Source organism: Anoplopoma fimbria, chromosome 2 (genome assembly GCF_027596085.1).
Source record: "Anoplopoma fimbria isolate UVic2021 breed Golden Eagle Sablefish chromosome 2, Afim_UVic_2022, whole genome shotgun sequence".
Taxonomy (NCBI): Eukaryota; Metazoa; Chordata; class Actinopteri; order Perciformes; family Anoplopomatidae; genus Anoplopoma; species Anoplopoma fimbria.
The window spans coordinates 17,973,871-17,992,602 of NC_072450.1; the positions used below are offsets into that span (position 1 = coordinate 17,973,871).

The window sequence follows — 18,732 nt, forward strand, 5'->3', positions numbered from 1 at the left end:
GGTGCACAAGATGTACATTTGATTAATATTTATGCATCTTGAGCTGCCGCAGCCTTGTTTGTTTACTTAGAAACAGGATGCATGGATAAAAGGAAATAGTCTCTCCTCTGACCAGTGACTCAGGATAGCCAGCCACCACTACCACTCACAGCACCTTGGGGAACAATAATAAGGTGGAGTTAATATGGAAGATCTGACAAGGCACCACCTTATTCATCACAGCCCAGTCTCTTTGACATGTGTTGCAATGTTAATGCATCAGAATAGATGCTTGGGATGTATTTCTATTTGAAACAGCCAGCTGATATCATAGAAGGTGATGGCGTATGTCATGAATCAACAAACGCACCGATGGGGTGACTTAAATACCTTTTTCAATGTGAACAGTGTCCTTTCTTGCCTAACGAGACACTGTCACTGATGTTTCCAGCTGCTTTCAAGGCAGCAGAACAAATAACAGCTTAACAGCGTAAGTGGAATGAATCTACGGTTTCTAATTTCCATAGTGTTCATCCTGGATGTTGAGCTTCAACTAGTTAGCTAGTACTATATATACCTTCTTTTTATTCACATTTCTTGCCAGATGCATTTTCCTGAGGCACAATTTGTAGCTCTTAAGAAAATACTCAAGCAGAGCAGAGCAGACCAGCTAGCATGCTGGTGCTCATCTGTGTCATTGAATCTTCACTGTATTTCCACCGCTCTTTCTAAACATCACAGTCACCTTCTGTTACTCATATGAAAGCAATAACAAACAAAACAAATTTATTTCCCTCGTAGATTTCTATGTTTTACTATGTTGGTGTTCAGTCACTGTTACGAAACATCTGTTAACGTGATATTTGTGCAAATGAACTGGGCAAATGTCACAATGAATATGGTAAGCAAGGTCCTCCATGCTGTTTTCTCTTTCTTTAGGTTTTCTCAGCTGAAGAGCCTGAACTTGTCTCACAACCGTCTGGGTGTGTTTCCTGAATGTGTGTGTGAGATCCTCACACTGACTGAACTCAACCTCTCCTGTAATAGTCTCCACACAGTCCCTGTGCAGATAGGCAACCTTCAAAGGTGTGACACAGTGACACACATGTACATATACTGCATACATACACTGTAGTACATTAATACAATAGTTAGGATATGCATAAACAAACAGTACACACTATTATATTTGAACCACATTATGTAATTGCAGCAGCACGTAAAAAGTTCACCAAGTTTTTCTATAAGAGGTAAATCCCAAAGACAACCACACAGTGAAGTTCTGCACACATTGTAATTTAGGTCACCTTAAAAGGAGACAGCACCTTTCTATAAAAAAGCATGAAACAACTGATATAGTCACAAACATGCCTCATACTGGGCAGAAAAGGTAACTTTCCTCTGTATTTCACATGCATGGTGGTTGTGAACAATAGTTATGAATGCAAAATTGCATATTTGAAGTGGTTTATAGGTAGATATTTTAGTGAAACAACAGTGGAAACAAATAAACAAAACAGGAAACACAATGTGTTGCCCTCAAGCATAGTGGGGATCCTCAATATTCAATCAGAAATAAAATAAAAACATTTATCATGAGATTATTTATTCTCTGTAATATCATGTGTTTTGTTGTTCATCTGTTTTATGATCTGTCAAAAGTGTGCACATAATGCTGTGAGGTTTTAATGATTTCATTGGAATGCATTGCTACAGTTTTTATCCTTCCTGCCTGCTTGAATGTTAAATGCTGCTAAGTAAACAATTACTATTTAACACATGCAGATATTTCGACTACGCGTTGAAGTAAAACGTTTTCTCCTCTACCTTAAAGCCTGCAGACACTGTCTTTGGATGGAAACCATCTCAGCTCCCTGCCTGAAGATCTGGGTGGCCTCTCCCAGCTCAACAGCCTCGGGCTATCCTTCAACAACTTCTCTCACATCCCTGCTGTGTTGGAGAGGCTGAGTGCAGTGGACAAGCTGGCCATGGCTGGAAACAGAGTGGAGAGTCTGGAGTTGTGTACTTTGGCCAGAATGAGCCACCTCAAAAACATCGACCTCAGGTAAAAGGCCAGCAAGAGAATAAACAGCTCTCAAACTCTGCACTTCCTTAGTCTCTTTCAGCTGTTCTTTAACCCCCCAAACACAGTCAATTCAGTGAATATGAGTTCTACTTTTTGTTTTTGTTCTTTTCTTCATTTAGCATAGACAGTAAGATAAATCAAATAATAAAACACAAACACAAGTCCAAAACCCGGCCACTCCTCCTAGCTTCAACTTTTTTTTTACTAAACCTCTATTTTAAGATACCAGGTTTGCTGAACACCAGTGTTTTTTTTCCCTTAATTACCCTGCTCCACACCTGTGAGCTGCCTACAACTACAGACGTACTTATTTCTTGGCCTTTGCACAAGCTGCACAGGAACAATTGGGGGCTAAGTGTCTTGCTCAAGGGGACCTCTGTGGTGGGTAATAAGGGATGTGAAAGCTCAAAGCATTGATTTTACGACCAGTATGACGATCAAACCAGCAACCACTGCTCCGCCCACAGCTGGCTAATAATTCAAACTGGGGAGTTAAATTGCGGTTTGGCAATGGCAGAATATAATTAAAAGGGCAAGGTGCATCTGTGGTGAGTTAGTGGGCTGGCAGCTCGCATAAAAGAGAAATTGTCGTTTATTAACAGAATCGATGGCGTCAGGATCTCAGCACAGTTCCTTACCTGACAGCCCTGAACTTATAATTTCTTTACTTTTTGGTTGACACTTGCTTTTAAAGGTTGGTTAAATATGGATAGACAAGTCTGACAAAAAAGTTATGAGAAGTTGTACCTCAATGAAAAGGGAGAGACAATGGAGTGGTTCCAGTGTTTCCTCCAACAAACACAATATCTTGGATGCCGATGTTAGATTTTTATTGAATTTATCAGTCATTTTTAAATCACATTGATAAATATGATAAGACTTCAGTAATGACTATGTTTTTGCTCTATTATTCTGGCCAAAGGTAAAACTGCAGTGATGTATTCCAGACTGGAAGATTTTGAGGACACATGTTTACTACTATTATTAATTTCCGTATATTCCTCAATAGTTCTGACATTCGCCCAGTTATATATGCTGATGATCTGTCACTATAAATTTGAATAGCCACTGCGTATCATTTGAAAAAACTTTGCAACAATCCTAAATTACATTCCAGTACTATTTTGATTTAAGAAAGTATGACATTTTAGAGTTTCTCGACTGTATCAAGCATTTCATCTAATACTTTTTCTACTGCTCCAGTAGAAATAACTAGTGATATTACATCTGTTGTGTTCCTTCTTAATGCAGATTGAATAGGCTGCACTGGGTCAAAAGTGAGAGTCTAGAGGCAGTGAGCCAGGTGACCCAGCTGGACTTACGGGACAATTGCTTAAACTCACTAGACCTGAGCTCAGTCTGCAACCTGGAGTCTCTGCACTGCCAGCGCAACCAGCTGGGGACACTCACACTCAGCGGATTCACACTGCGCATGCTTCATGCCAGCAGCAACCGTGAGTCAAACAGAGCGTCAACTAGCTGCTATTATTGCCTCTCTCTGCTGTTTGAATGTTTAGGCCCTTCTTCCTTTTGATACATTCATCTTATAAACACACATATGAACGCGCCAGATGTTAAGCTGCTGATGGCTGCTTTTATCTGCCCACAGGCCTTACAACAGTCAACATCTATCCAGTCCCTAACCAGCTGACACACATGGACCTATCACAGTGAGTTCTGGCTGGGAAGAAGAAATGGCTGTGGTCTCTGTGTTCACAGATCTTTGAACAGAAGCTCTGATGTCTAAAAATAGTATATTTATCTTAGTGCTCATTAATCTAGTTGTGCACAGTGCTAAATGGAGGTAAATTAAGTTAAATTCACAAATGGATAATCGATACCTAACAAAAGCAAATATTCTGTGGAATCTACCCAGTGTGGCCTGTTTTTATGTACAAGGTAAAGATGCTAAACAAATGCAATGAGTCCCGAAATACATCCTTTTTAATGCTGGTTTGACTTTGCAGATAGTTGTCTGCCCTTGTGGCTGCATCAGTCAAAGATTTTAAAATAAATTAAAAAAACATCCTATTTTAAGGTAGTGAACCACACACACCTTTTGCCTAAGCATAACATTTCACTCTACCTTATTTCTGTGATGCAACTATATACCATTCTGGCTTTAGGCCTGAGTATGCACAGTAAACCTTACGGCATGTCAGGGGTTAAATAAGCCATCTTGTGCTTTTGACCCACATGTAAAAAACATTAGCAAAATGTCCTTTTATCTAGTCAACCTCCACTACTAACTGCAGCTACGAACAGTTTTTATTAAAATGCAGATAGAGATCATTAGCATGCTTAAATAACCCTGGAGGATATTACGTTGGCCTCCTGTTTATCACAGTTTCAAAACTGTTTACTCATCTGTGCAAGTAAAATGCCAACGCTGCTCAGTTTGAGTGTTTATGTGTGTCTTTCTATGTGTGTGACTGTGTGTGTGTTGAGACAGGAACCTTTTGGAGTACCTTCCGGACTGGGTGTGTGACTGCAGAAAAATTGAGATGCTGGACGTCACGCACAACCTCCTGTCTGAGCTTCCTTCCAGGTTACTGACCTTATTCTGTCACTAATCCTGAACCCCTTCTGCTGAAACTTTATATTTAATGTTGCAGAATTTGAATGTTTTCAGCCTCTTGTGGTAAATAGATTGCTATCGTGTTCAGATTAAGAAAATCAGGTGTCACTTTACACATGGTCATGCTTTTCTACTGCTCACTCTTTTGCTTTTCATATTGTCAATCTTGAGTATTTGTTATGGTAATAAGACCATGTAAAGGACAAGGCACAAAAGAGAGCTGATATCGGTGTCTTTGTGTAAAACAGTATGTGTGCCTTTTGATTGCAACTGTAAAATATGGCCTTCCTTAAGTGCTTGCCAATTCGTTCGCTACCAACACTCAACACAGATATTTGCATTTGAATGAGAATTCAGAAAAACTTTTGCAAATGAGATAATATTCCTCTATCCACTGTACGCATGCATGATTTATGTGATGTTTCAGGAGAGAATAAAAAGCTGCAGAGCTTGTCTGTTCAGGCAGCCAAGCTGAAAAGGTCATTGGTGGATTAGTGGGCAGCCAGTAGTGAAGTCTGCACAGGGAGACAATGTTCTTTAGTTTGTTGCCTTTTTTGTTGGTCTGTTCTTTTTCTCTTGTTCTAATCTGGCTCTCTAATGTCTCTTCTGGCCTCCAACAGACTGCTCAACAGCTTGAGTTTGAGAAAGCTGCTGGCGGGGAACAACTGTTTGCAGAGAGTGCCTGACCTACTTGACCACATCCCTCTGGAAGCCCTAGACCTCCAGCACAACAAGCTAGCCGAGCTCCCTGAGAGTCTGTTTTACAAGGCCTTAAAGTGAGTCTCTACAACTCTTTCTGTTTTCTCTTTCATTCTGTCCTTAAGAATATTTATGCTATTTGTTGACTCTTTTAGCAGCTGGTTCCTCTGCTTTGAAATGTTTACCTGTAGCATGTTCACTGTTTGGTTGAGGTTGACAGTTATTGTATCACAGCTCATTGTTTTGGGGATGAAGTATAGATAGTATGGAGGGATTGTGGTGAAAATCAATGGAGCATTCCAAAACGTAACCGGAGCTTAATTCCCCCTCCTATTTCCTGTGTGGTAAATCACTCAACACCCATTAGCAGTTCAAATGCCCTAATGTACTTTACTGTCTCTAATACTGAGACGTAATGGCAGTGACTGCTTTGTGATGGATGGGTTCATGAAATGTTGTCGAAGAGCTGCACAGTTTACAATGGAAAGCAGTTACACTCAGGACTGAAATACACTAGTACCAAAATATGGCTATAGAAACTAGGTTGAGGTTACACTTCCACAAGGCCAATGAGGTGTCAACAGTCTTATAATGTTTGTGGGCTGATGAGATATTATTGCACTTTAATAATGTCTGACTCTGATTTAAAACAACAGCGTGACAAGGTTCATTCCCTCATTTGCCTGAAGGACAGGTTTTATTACTGTTCAGTATCTGATACGTTCAGAAAGTGACTTATCAGCATCAATTACATGAGAAAAGTGGATCTTAAATTGCCTCTTCCCCTTGCAGGTTCAACAGTATGTAAATCAATGCTTGGAATGAAGTAATGGTCTGTGTTTAGAAGTATTCTCTTCAGTACAATGAGAATTGTCTCACAAACTTGTTAAATATTAAATACATGACAAGACAGTGGCACCGCACAAAAACAGCTCCTTGCTCACTATAATCCTGAAAATAATAAGACAATGTTGAGCTTGATGTCAGTCGGCTTTGTTGCATTGCCGCAATCTGCAGGACTGTCCCTTGCATCATCAATTCATTTTCATTATCCGCATTGCCATTGCATGCGTGAAAAGGAGCAAGACAGAATTGTTTCTGAATGTAGTACATGTGTGAATAGTGAAAATCAATAGCGATGCCTAAAAGGTTATTCCAGTAATTTAACAGGAACTATGTGTGAAAAAGGCTCTTAAAAATGTACTGATGCTTCCTCTCAGGCATCTCATATTTTTAGCATCAGTTTCTCTAAATCCACTGTAAATGAGACAGGACTGGCTGTATACAGTCCTCAGATGCAAACCTGGCAGGATGATTATCTGCATACACTTTTCTTTAACTAATGTTTATTTGTCTTCTCCAACAGCCTAAAATACTTAAATGTGTCAGCCAATGCCCTGGAAAGTATTCCTCCCAGCAGTCCATCCGAGGAGAGCCTCAGCACACTCCAGGAGCTCTACCTGACGGGCAACAACCTGAACGAGAACTGCGGAGCTCTGTTGGTGGGACACCAGAACCTGCGGGTCCTTCACATTGCCTACAACCAGTTGCTCTCCTTCCCTGCCAGGTGTGTTACCTTGGCTTTCATGTCAATCAGTGTTATTCATTTATGATTTTACTTGTTTAGCTCACTAGATTTTTTCCCCTGTCGTGTTTGTGTGTCTTCAGTAAACTGAGTAAGCTGGAACTGCTGGAGGAGCTAAATCTAAGTGGCAACAAGCTAAAGGCTATCCCCTCCACTGTGTCCAGCTGTAAGAGACTGCATACCCTCATAGCACACTCCAACCACATTACTGTCTTCCCAGAGATCCTCAACCTGCCTGAGATCAAGGTCAGACTTACTCTGGTTTTATTTGCCTGACCAGTGTGTGTACTATTATGGTCTGTTACAGCTCATGTGTGTTTTGTATGTTTGTAGCTTGTTGATCTAAGCTGTAATGAGCTGACGGAGATCCAGCTGCCCGAGTCGCTGCCTTCCACTCTGCAAGAGCTGGACCTGACAGGCAACAGCAGCCTGATGCTGGAACATAAAACGCTCAACCTCTTCAGGTGGGTAATATAACCCAGACCAGTTCATTCTTATATGTGAAGCATAATGACTGCACAAAAGATACAACATAGCTGTGTAAGAAAATGGTGCATATATACCTTCTACAATTTCATCTAGTAAATTTCTTCTTGTTTAGTCATATCACCACCCTGAAATTAGACCAGAAATCCACCACGACAGCAGGAGACACACAGAGTGCCTCCACTCCATGGAACCACGGTTACTCTGAAATGAGCGGCCAAAGGAACAAGTGAGTAGTGCTTTGTGTTTTTCTATGTTTGTTGGCAAAAATAAAGGGCTTAATTGTCGATAACTGCAGACATCATCTCTTTGAAATTTCATATACAAGTAAAGGAGAGGACTACACAAGTACTCATTGTGTCAACAAATCAGTTTTTTTGTGTTTAATATCTGTAACAATGTTATGTGCATCAGTGTTGTGAGCCTGGTATGCCTGACTGCTCCTCCGGGGTCATGGCCAACACAGGGACCCACACAGCAGTGTCTTTTATCAGCTATCACCTCTTGACCTGGAGCTGCAGTGTTGAATGCTGAAGTGTGTATTAGTTTTACCTCTGTATGGGAGGTGCTGAGTCATCTGTGTGTTAATGTGGATCCATTGTTTGTGACAGGTTGTGTGTGTCCGTACTGGCTGTAGACCGGTTTGGAGATGGTGTGGAAGCATGTTATGGCATCTTTGACGGAGACCGCAACGAGGAAGTGCCTCGGCTGCTGCAGTGCACCATGGGAGATGTGCTATGCGAGGAACTGCAGCACTCCAGTATTGACAGTGTGTATATGTGCAACACTTTCATCACCTCACACAGGTAAGACAGATTTGTTTTATTTTTTTTATTTAGTCAGATTTTTTACCAACATACAATTGCACTCTTACTGCAGTTTTGTAGGCTGACACCAGTGAATGTAAGAGTTTGTCAGCAGCGTTGTTTGTTTATGTATTGGACAGGAAACTAGGAATGGCTGGCCAGAAACTGGGTGCTTCTGCCTTGCTGTGTTATATTCACCATGAGCCTTCAGATCCAGGAGGCTACTTTAGCCTCACTGTGGCCAACGTGGGGACCTGCCAGGCAGTTTTGTGTCGGGCTGGCCGACCTGTCCCTCTCTCTAAGGTTTACAGCTTGGAAAACTGCACTGAGGAGATGGAGAGAGTTAAACTCAGTAAAGCCATTATTACCGAGGTAACGCACAGCTTCTAAGTATGTTTGGTTCCTGTTTTTACACTAGAACCATTATGTGGAATTTCTGATCTAGTGTGTGCAGCTTCATATTCAGAGGTGTATATTTTATGAAGCTATGGGCGCATCTACAATTCTAATGGCTCTTCTGTATTACAGGATAACAAAGTGAGTGGGGTGACATGCTGCTCTCGCCTGCTGGGCTGCTCTTATCTGTCTCCCTGGGTGCTTCCAAAGCCCTGGGTGCACACTGAGCCTCTCTGTACCAAGGATGAGTTCTTGATCCTGGGGAATCGAGCGCTGTTTGAACGAGTCTCCTACCAGGAGGCTGTCTGCACTGTGCAGGCCATGCGGAATCCTCGCGCCGCTGCCAAGAAGCTGTGTACACTCGCTCAGAGTTATGGTTGCAAGGACAACATTGAGGCTGCAGTGATATTCCTGCATATTGGTGAGGACAGCTGTACCTGTGAGCCACCTGTCTCCTCCAGTGAACCGCGTGGTCCCCCTCCCGTCGCTGTGCCAGTGACTGTGACCCCTGGCCCCACTGACCCAGCCACCCTGTCATCAAGCAGCGGTATTGTCTCTGAGTTCAACAGTGAGACATCAGCCTCAGAGGTGGGCAGCGAGGCGGGGTCCACCGCTTCAGACGAGCACCCGTCCTCTGGCCCTGCATCCCGCCCAGAGAGACGCTGTAGCCTGCACCCTGCTACTACACTGTGTGGGATCATGGTGCCAGGCTCAGTCGGGGCAGGAACCCACCCAGGCCTCTTCCAGCGGCAGCCCTCCTCCGCTACGTTCTCAAGCAACCACTCCGACAACGGCTTGGACAGTGATGACGAAGCTCCACTTGAGGGGGTTATTTCCAATGGCAGCAAGTTGGAAGTGGAGGTCGACATTCACTGCTGTGCATTCCAACTACGGTCAGGGGCCCCTGAGAGCCCCAAAGACTTGGATCTGGAAAAGCGATGCTCTGACTATCCCAACGGCAAAATTCGAAGACAGAACAGCGTGGTGGTTTCTGCTACTAACGGCTGCCTTCTGGCTGTGTGCGGCAGAGAGATTGCAGACCTCAAAAAGTCTCCTTCCACATGCAGCCTGTTTGGGAAGAAACTGTCCAATGGCTCTGTTGTGGCCCCCGAGGACAGTCATAATCTCATTGAGGTGGCCCTGGAGGCTCCGAAGAAGAAATCTGGCTACTTCACTGCCCCAGCACAACAGGACCCTGAGGACCAGCTCATTGTGCCTCCTAGTCTGGAGCAGGAAGTCAGGGAGCAGCTCAGAGGTCAAAGCCCTCTAGTCTCAGGCCCCCCCTTACCATGCATACCCCCTTCCCTTAAAGACCCTGTGTGGGATCATCCACACCCACCTGCATTTGCCTCCAACCTGGTCCCAGGTCCAGGACCGGTCCCCATCCTACAGCAGGAAGTCTACGATACCGCCCTCTAGAGGGGGGGACACAGCACATCGTCATATGGCTGGAATTCTGTGATTGTGCCATTCCAGGGCAGAAGTTGAGCTTATTCTCATACAGGGGGGATATTCCAATTCAAGTTGCCATGCAGATCTTTACGGAGGTCCAGACAAGCCTGTAGGACCTTGATAGTCACTAAGTGATGCTGCAGCATTATTATGAGGTAAAAAACTTTTTTCTGTGCACGGTCTGAGCATCAAAGAAAATAGGAGCGACCAAAATCCCAGTTCATAACATGACGTTGTGAAAAGGTCGGCTGGCTATCGTAGACCAAAACATGCCTGACTTGAGATGGGATACCACATCTGTTAAAACATGTCAGCAACATTTCCCTTTACTTGGAAAGCGAGCAATCTAGAGGGTGTGAAGGAGAGATTGTGTTCAGTGAGGTCAAACCTCCTCTCTGGGGGCTCAGTGGTCCTGAAGAGAAGCCCTGTGACTGAAACTTGAAAAAGTGCCTACTGCAGACGACTCAGCCTAGAGCTCCCCGTCATCCAGGCTGCAGGGGATGTGAGCTTGTTTGTTGATTTTGGAGGAGGGACAGTGTCTCCAAGAGACCCGCACTGGCACAGCTTCTGCTCTCCTCCTCTTCCCGGGGCTTAAAAAGGAAATCAGACAGTATAAATGCTTGTAAGGCACATAAGACTAGAAGATATGAAGACAAAATAACTGCATATACACAGCCAGAAACCATATGGTCGGGTTTTATTTTTAACTTTCCCACACAATATGTATAGAATTGTCAATATAGGAATAATTAATTCATTACACTATAGTACACACTCACAACTAGCAATCAACTGACGTGTGCTTGAGCTGCTGAAACCAAGATTAAAAACTATCGCTATTTAGAGCAAAGCACTTTGAATAGCTGTCAAAAATGATATCAAAGTCATACGACTGTACAGTGCGGATGTGTTGAAGAGTTCAGAAACTCTCATGACAGTTTTATCTCTGACTGTGCATGATCAAATGGTCTCCTTAAAAAACTGCATAGAGGAATAAAAGTTCAATTTCAAATTAGTTATTTTAATGGTCACAGATTAGTGGACCCCTGGATATCTGGTTATCATTTACTTTTTTTGATTATCAAGAGACGAAGGACGAAGGCAGTATTTGTATGTACAGTAATATATGTCCACTGGTACTACGTTTGTACATTTTAGTGTATCCAAACTTTGAGGGCTGCTACCCTTTTAATGTGTAAACATCCATCCATGTCCTTGCAGGCAGATTCACTTATTGACATTTTCCCATCTTAGATAAACATTTCTTTCTGCTTTGCTTTGTAATGCATTGCCCACACATCCAGATGACTTTCAGGATGTCTTATATTGGCCCATTATGAACAGAACTAAATCTGGTCTGTGTTCACAACATCCCACAAATTTGAACCACAGTTCTACAAGTATAGCCAAAAATTAGGGACATAGGGACATATATATATATATATATATATATATATTAGGGACAATTAGGGACATATACATATTTGTGGCTCTTTTTTATATTGCATATATGCCATTTCCTGATCAGTGGTCAATGCTCCATAAGAGTCCAGATCACACAGTTGATATAGAAAAAATGATTATCAGTGCAGCAACAGTATAAGGTGCTGCAATGGAAATGCACCAGTTCAGTTCCTTCCTATAAGTAAATAATGCATTTCCCCCATTAAGTCACATACAGTGCTTAAGCAGGTAATATCATCAGTTCACAGTTAGCAATCGTTTTCCATTTTTTTTGTTTCCATTTTTGAAACTACATTTTTTTTATTTGAATTAAAAGGTAATTTTTGTTTAGCCCTGGAATCCTCAGTTATCCGTTCCTGAGGCTCCCCACCTTGTGCCAAAAGAGAAAGCAGCTGCCGGGGCTGCTGTTGTTATAAGAAGGCCAAAGTTGGGTAATTGCTCATGTCAGTGATTACTACATTACACTTATGTTTTTGGTTGCCACTCCAAGTTGTTAGTGGTGCACTTCTGGCATTCCACAGCTGTTGCATAGCTGGACCTTTCAGTGTTCCCTTTTAGCCTTAAAGAAAACACTTCTCAATATTTTTGAAAGGAGAAGCCCTTTGTTTCCTCCCACTCATGTTCTTTTTGTTACTGAGGTCTTTAGCTCTGGGGTGTTGTTTCTTAAAGCAGCCCCTCTGTCCTTTCTTTGCTTCACAGGAATGAGTGATAAGTCAGTGATGAAGCCTTAATTGATGTGTGAGTCTGAACCCTTTTCTTATATTTTGCAAGTTTTAGTCTCATGGTTAAAAGCACTTTGCACATATAAAATAGTTATATTCAGAGTTATGTACATTTGTTTAATATATGAGATATTTTTCAACATAGTGTGCTTTGATTATGTGACTTCCCTCAGTCCAACATATCACTTATTGTCTATGAATACACAGCCAACAAAAAATGTGCTTACTTAGAGTGACATAATGACAATTCACATTCACTTTATGGTGTGTATTTAATGTGACACACATTTCTTATTTCATCAAAGTTTAGTTTTTTTGCTTTCAATCACATCCGGATTTTACTTAATGATATTTAAATTCAAACAGCACTACAAACCACCAACTTTACTCTTACTCTCTATAAATATGAATTTGCTCCCCCTCCTGGCAGAAAATGAGGCTGTTATTGTTGTTTTTTATTTATACCAAGTATGGATATTTGGTTGAAACATTGTTCAAATTCATTCCTCGACATCTGGCGTACCTGAAAAATGTTTTTTGAAACCTCTCCAAAATAATAACATGTAATGAGAGCATTTGTCTAAGATAATAATTACCATAATTGACTTCAAGGAGCCAGTATTGTACTTATTAGGCTTATTTAGAATTCAGAAACTGATGCCAAGTTAAGTTTTGAATGTTTCTTTTTCTAAAAATTAAGAATGGGAAACCATAATTTATTATGCGGCTAAGAATTTGCTTCCAGTCACTTTACTGATCAGACTGTGCCGTGTCTGAGATGCCAAACACCCGGGACTGACACATGGTGACAGGCGTCTGGACCGATGGCACTGTAACATGTATGGGCACTACAGGTGTAGCTAGAAAGACAGATTATGATTGTGAATATTATTGGCACACATCTGAAACAAGTTGGAAGACTGAACTGTTAAGCAAGTTTGGAGAGGAGAAGTTGAACTTTCCATAAGGTTTCAAACAAAATGGTGGGAATCGCTTATACAAATATGCAAAGTGTCAACTGTAAATATATTCATGTATATCAAAGCTTCATTTTCATCACCTAAAACTACAAGAATCCTATTCTCAATTTGTCTGAAAATGAATAATGACTGGTGTATGTACAGTATGTATGATGTGCGTAATTTGGGATTGTGTGTACAAGTTGCATTGCTCTTTTTATTTTCTGATGGATCATTTATTAGTTTGGACTGCATTGCACTGCTACATTTAGTGCTATTTAAAATCACCTTGGTCTGTTTTTTTTTTTAAATAGTAGTGCATTCATTCTGTCTGTCTCCTTGTTCACACCATATATTCACCCACTGTCCTGTCCAATATATGTTTCCAACTTGAAGTATATTTGAATATTGATCCATCAGTGTGCATGTACATAAGCCGACTGTGTGCGTAGAGACAGGAGGATGGAGCACAGGGTACAGTGCATTGGCTTCAAATATTCCCTTTAATTCTTTAGTGGAGGGGGTCCAGTAGTGAGATGCTCCTCATCCCCTCTGTGCACCAAAATAGAGAGTCTGTGCGTTTGAGTAGGCAACACTATCAGTGTTTTTTAAACTGCTGATTCATTTCTTAACTGTAAGGGATCATTTTCTCTCAGCACAACTTGACAAGCTCCCTGTACAACTACATTGCTAAGTGTCTGTTTGTGTGTAAAATGAAGCTTAAGTGCACACATCCAGTAAGTGTATGCATGCCTGTGTGAATAATGGATTGACTGTAATTCTGCGTGGGTATGGTGAATGAAGCGGATCCGAGATGCTCCAGTTGTTTAACATGTGACCAAAGTAGCCATTGTTTAATCTCACGGTTCCTTTCTGTACTGTACATTATTTTCTAGAAATGCTTGAATATTTTTTCTTGATGCCAAGAATCTGGTGTTTATTTTTGTACTTCATTATTTCATGCAAATTTATATTCCCTCTCCACTACAGAATTTAAAGTGATTGGGATTCTACAGAAAACTGTCTCTCATTATGGTACTTTTTTTTGAAGGTACTTATTAAAGCTGTATTAAATGTTGAAAGCATGCCCTAAATATAAATCAACATAAAAGCATAGAGTACATACAAAATGCGATTTATTTGTACAAAATGGAGCATATCTAATATTTTGAGGTTTTTATTCTAGCATACAGATTACTGCAGATTACATTAATTTTATGTTTATTATTCAAAAGATGTATTATTTAGGAACAGGTCTAACAATGAGCACTTTTGCTGATCAGACAGAGTTGTACTCCCCTTAAACTTTTAGAGTGGAGGATGGTCGTTATTTTTATTTGAAATGCTGCTATCATTAGTTTTGAGCAAACACGCTGTTTTAAAAATTACTTTAAGCCAAGTAGCAATAAAACTTTTTACTGTGAATTGTTTTGTCCAGTGTCCATTTTGCTTATCATTTTTATGATGATTTCATGCCAATAAATATCAAAATTACTCTTTTTGGTCAGTACAAGATAAATGTCTACAGTTTTACTTTGTCATAATGTAATATGATGTTTACCTTGTTTTCTATTGATGTTTTCTGCTCTAAACAATTCCCATCTGTCCGTTCCAATTTCCATACTAACATACTATTTGCTATGCTAGATACATCGAATGTCAAAGACAGTAAGCATAAAATACCAGGATGTCCTACTGCATCCAGTAACAAGCCTGCAGGCTTTCTGGCTTTTCTGACCCACTATCCTCTGCCCAGTTAATATGTGAGCAAGAGGGTCAAAGTTCAAGATTCAATGTTACGAGGAAGTAGTATGTCTTAATTGAATGCATACTGAATGCAATAGTATGTATTTCTATAAGGGCAGCTGCAGTATGTAAAGGTATCGAAGTAAAAGTATGCGATTTGCAGCTCATGGGTTGAAGTCATGGGTAAATTGGTGATTACAGTAGATCTGCCATCTATTGGTGAAGCTCAGAATGACTCCTGTAACTGTTGTAAAAAACAACATAAAATCTTAAAGTCAGCAGAGAAAGCTTTGCTCCATTCTTCTCCTTTGATGCAGGAAATACATTTTAAATTGTTATCCAGATATTCTCCTTTCAAGAGCTTGAGACATTTGGTTTTGAGAAATGCTGATTCAGTCGATTATAAAAACCTTCTGTATCAAGATCCAACTGCCAGGATTAATTATCAACAGACCGAGTTCCACTCTGACTATGCTGAGATCTAAGGAGCGCGCAATCATTTCAATCTGCAACACAAATTATTTTACCTAAAAAGAGATCTAGGTCTATGAAACCCCAAAGGACCGCACCAGGGTGACATCAGACAATCTTATTCTAAAACTAACTGGCAACGTCCGATATTCTTTGTTACAAGTTCTGTTTGTCTGTACTACACAACTGAGTCCTCTAGAAAAAATATAATACATATTATCTGGGAGTATTTCTGGCAATCGAAGTATTTCTCAATATTCCTTTTTAACCTGAAAAGTTGTTTTTATTATTAATAAATGAACAATTATTAATAAAGAATAATTGATATTGGCGTGGGCTGCACAGTGGTGTAGTGGTTAGCACTGTCGCCTCACAGCAAGAGGGGCCGGGGTTCAATTCCCGGGCTGGACAACCTTCTGTGTGGAGTTTGCATGTTCTCCCCGTGTCAGCGTGGGTTCTCTCCGGGTTCTCCGGCTTCCTCCCACAGTCCAAAGACATGCAGCTTAGGTGCATTGAAGACTCTAAATTGCCCGTGGATGTGAGTGTGAATGGTTGTTTGTCTCTATATGTCAGCCCTGCGACAGACTGGCGACCTGTCCAGGGTGTACCCTGCCTTCGCCCATTGACAGCTGAGATAGGCTCCAGCACCCCTGCGACCCTTAACTGGATAAGCAGGTTACGGAAAATGGATGGATGGATGATATTGGCGTGGTATACTATAGCTTCACATTTATAGAAGATGTAACAGACATAGTAAACAGGTATGTAAACTGTAAAAAGTAGTAGTATAAAAAATATTCTACAAAATCAAGTTGAAAAACTTCTTCAAAGTATAAAAACTGGATACAGAAAACCACATTCATTCAGAGTGAATACATGATAACACCTTATATGACAAAAACTCCTGTGTTGTCTTGTCACAGGGGTCGCTAATCAATCCCACTTTTGATCAAATAGGCTTAGAAGAAAAGTCTTAATAATTGTTGTCCTCATTTGTCCTTTGCTTCTTTAGCTCACGCACTGACCTGAAAGCTCTGACAGCCAACACTGCACCAAAGATGAAAACAAACACCCCCGCCACCCCAAAGAGACCTCCTGCAATATCGGCGCCGTGAAACTGGCACTCAAATCCCTTGTGCCCTTTGCTCTTGTACATCTGCTCTCTCTCCGTACAGATAGGATCATTGTAGGTTCCCTGCAGCTTAATAAAGTAGAAGGCCAGTGCAGGGATGTAGCCCAGGCCGATCAGGAGGTTCAGCAGAGCCTCCCCAAGCAGCACAGGGGGCCAGCGGTAAGTCACCTTGAAAATCCCCAGGGCAAGCATGGCACACGCGTAGATCATTAGAACCCCCCCGCAGGCCATGGTGAAGGCATACGGAGGCTGCTTCAGCTGATGGAACAGTCGGTCCAGCTCCTTCACCCTCTCTGCATCGGCTCCAGTGAAGGCATTGGCTCCACCGAAGTGATAATAGTAGATTCCACCGAGGCTGGCCAGGTCACGGTAGCCCCCGTTGTTGCTGTACGGCACTCCAGCACAGATGACCAGAAGCAGATTCACAAACACCTCCATAAGCTGGCAGAGACCTGGGAGACACAGGAGAAACACAATACTGACATATGAGGATAGCAACGCGGTGAGGATAGAGCTGAAACCATGAGTCAATTTAGTGATCCAAAAAAATATTCTCTTTTTTTAAAGCAAAAAGGCCAAATAGTTGCTTGTCTCAGTCTTTGTCCACTTTTTAATTGGAACTTAATAAAGCATGTTTAATGGGTGATTAAAAAGAGAATGTAATAAATACCCCCCAAAAAACACATTACATTATATTGTATCAAATAAATTTTGGGGCGACACTAACAAATTCAAGAAATGACTGATGAGCATGCACTTTGATTGTTACCAACATCTCACAGAAGAACTCTAACATAGATATACTTGCCTCTGCTGGTTAAGATGTATCTGAGATTGTAAGGAGCTTGTCTGTGTTGTGGCTCATAATTCTCCCCTTCAGAGTGATAGACCGGAGTCTCTCTGGACCTAAAAGGACAATACCACATAATGAATGATATCACTACAAGACATGTCGTTTAACATAAAAATGCAAATAAATAACTGCAACAGATGGCGAAAGTGTGAGTAGAAGACATGACAGTGAGTGAGGGGATGTGTTGGTAGAAAGCCTGTAGTCCCTTACAGTCTTGAGGGTCCTTCATGGTCCTGGTCTCTGTAACCAGGCTCCTCATGAGAGGCAGTTGTCATGTCCCTCTGTCTGTTTTGTTTGGCCCTCCTGTCACCTGGAGAGCCTCTCCTGTCCATTTCTCTTGGCTTCTGGTGGCGATCCCTGCCATCATGTGATCGGTGGTCTCCATTGTGTGAGTGATCTCTGTCCCTGCTCTTGTACTCATCGTACACATCACTCCTCTGGTGGTGGCTCGACCTCTCTGGCATTTTTCCTCTGCCTACAACAGAAGATTATGGACAAGAGTCCTATTACAGACTCTCATAAACAAAGTGGACAGTTGTCTTGTGTTTTCAGTCTCTGCCACTGTGGCGAGTTTAGCAGCATGGATGAGTATTTAATCAAGAGAAATGTCTGAGCGAGGTGTTAGTAGAGTAAATCAGACTTTTACGTGATTGCATTGGCCTATTTCTTTATTTTTGCGAGGGAGCCCAGACTACATTCTTGCGACAGGCCTGCAACTTATAAAAGGGCTCAGGATTTCTTCCCTGTTGCTCATTCATCCGTGTTTCGAGTCCCTGTTTTTACATAAAGTAAATGTTTCTAGGCTCATGAATGAATCAAAGACACAACATTATTATTTCCTACCTTTTTGACTCCGTACACAACGTGTTTGTGTTTTCGTTTATGCCGGAAAAAAACAAAACAGGCCACTCTTTTTCAGCTTCCTGTGTTTGAGATCTCCTCCTCCTGAGACTCACCTGTGCTGTGCCACGCCCACTACTTCAGGGCTGATTTGTGGTAAATAAAAATTGGGAATTTTCTGCTGCATATCTAACGTTGTTAGGGCTCATTCCTCAAGTTGTAGTAGTTTATAGCGTGTTGGATGTATACAATGTATATGTAGTATTGTATTATAAGTACTTCATTCTATTTATTGTTTATTACAGACTAAAACAGATAACTACATTTTATTTCCTGGTCAGATGGATCCAATTATGACAGGACACAGGCATCTTCATTAGTGCCTAATTGAAACCGGAAAGTGCATCACAATGCTTGTGTTTCAGTCGCTCAACTCTCATAAACTAAATTTTTGCGATTCATGCCCCAACCCGGACGT

The 18,732-nt window shown here is 41.4% G+C and overlaps 2 protein-coding genes across 3 annotated transcripts in view; one reads left to right on the top strand and one right to left on the bottom strand.

The window, feature by feature from the left end:
• phlpp2 (PH domain and leucine rich repeat protein phosphatase 2) overlaps positions 1-11,477 on the top strand; it is a 28,556-nt gene extending 17,079 nt beyond the window's left edge. Inside the window, exons 6-18 of one of the 2 annotated variants that reach the window (XM_054614267.1) lie at positions 919-1,065; positions 1,814-2,044; positions 3,317-3,519; positions 3,675-3,735; positions 4,518-4,613; positions 5,264-5,419; positions 6,709-6,909; positions 7,011-7,173; positions 7,261-7,391; positions 7,529-7,642; positions 8,025-8,219; positions 8,360-8,591; positions 8,748-11,477. In XM_054614267.1, the coding sequence (XP_054470242.1) occupies positions 919-1,065; positions 1,814-2,044; positions 3,317-3,519; positions 3,675-3,735; positions 4,518-4,613; positions 5,264-5,419; positions 6,709-6,909; positions 7,011-7,173; positions 7,261-7,391; positions 7,529-7,642; positions 8,025-8,219; positions 8,360-8,591; positions 8,748-10,034 (3,217 nt within the window). In that variant the 3' untranslated portion in view covers positions 10,035-11,477. The remainder of the gene's footprint in view (positions 1-918; positions 1,066-1,813; positions 2,045-3,316; positions 3,520-3,674; positions 3,736-4,517; positions 4,614-5,263; positions 5,420-6,708; positions 6,910-7,010; positions 7,174-7,260; positions 7,392-7,528; positions 7,643-8,024; positions 8,220-8,359; positions 8,592-8,747) is intronic. The other variant, XM_054614275.1, reaches the window with a different exon arrangement.
• Positions 11,478-16,290: 4,813 nt separating this feature from the next.
• marveld3 (MARVEL domain containing 3) lies at positions 16,291-18,469 on the bottom strand. Its single transcript, XM_054619849.1, has 4 exons — positions 18,258-18,469; positions 17,625-17,889; positions 17,370-17,467; positions 16,291-17,013 (listed from the first exon to the last, which is right to left on the bottom strand). The coding sequence occupies exons 2-4, from the start codon at positions 17,876-17,878 to the stop codon at positions 16,403-16,405; spliced, it is 963 nt and encodes a 320-aa protein (XP_054475824.1). The 5' UTR covers positions 17,879-17,889; positions 18,258-18,469; the 3' UTR covers positions 16,291-16,402.
• Between the last annotated feature and the right edge of the window lie 263 nt (positions 18,470-18,732).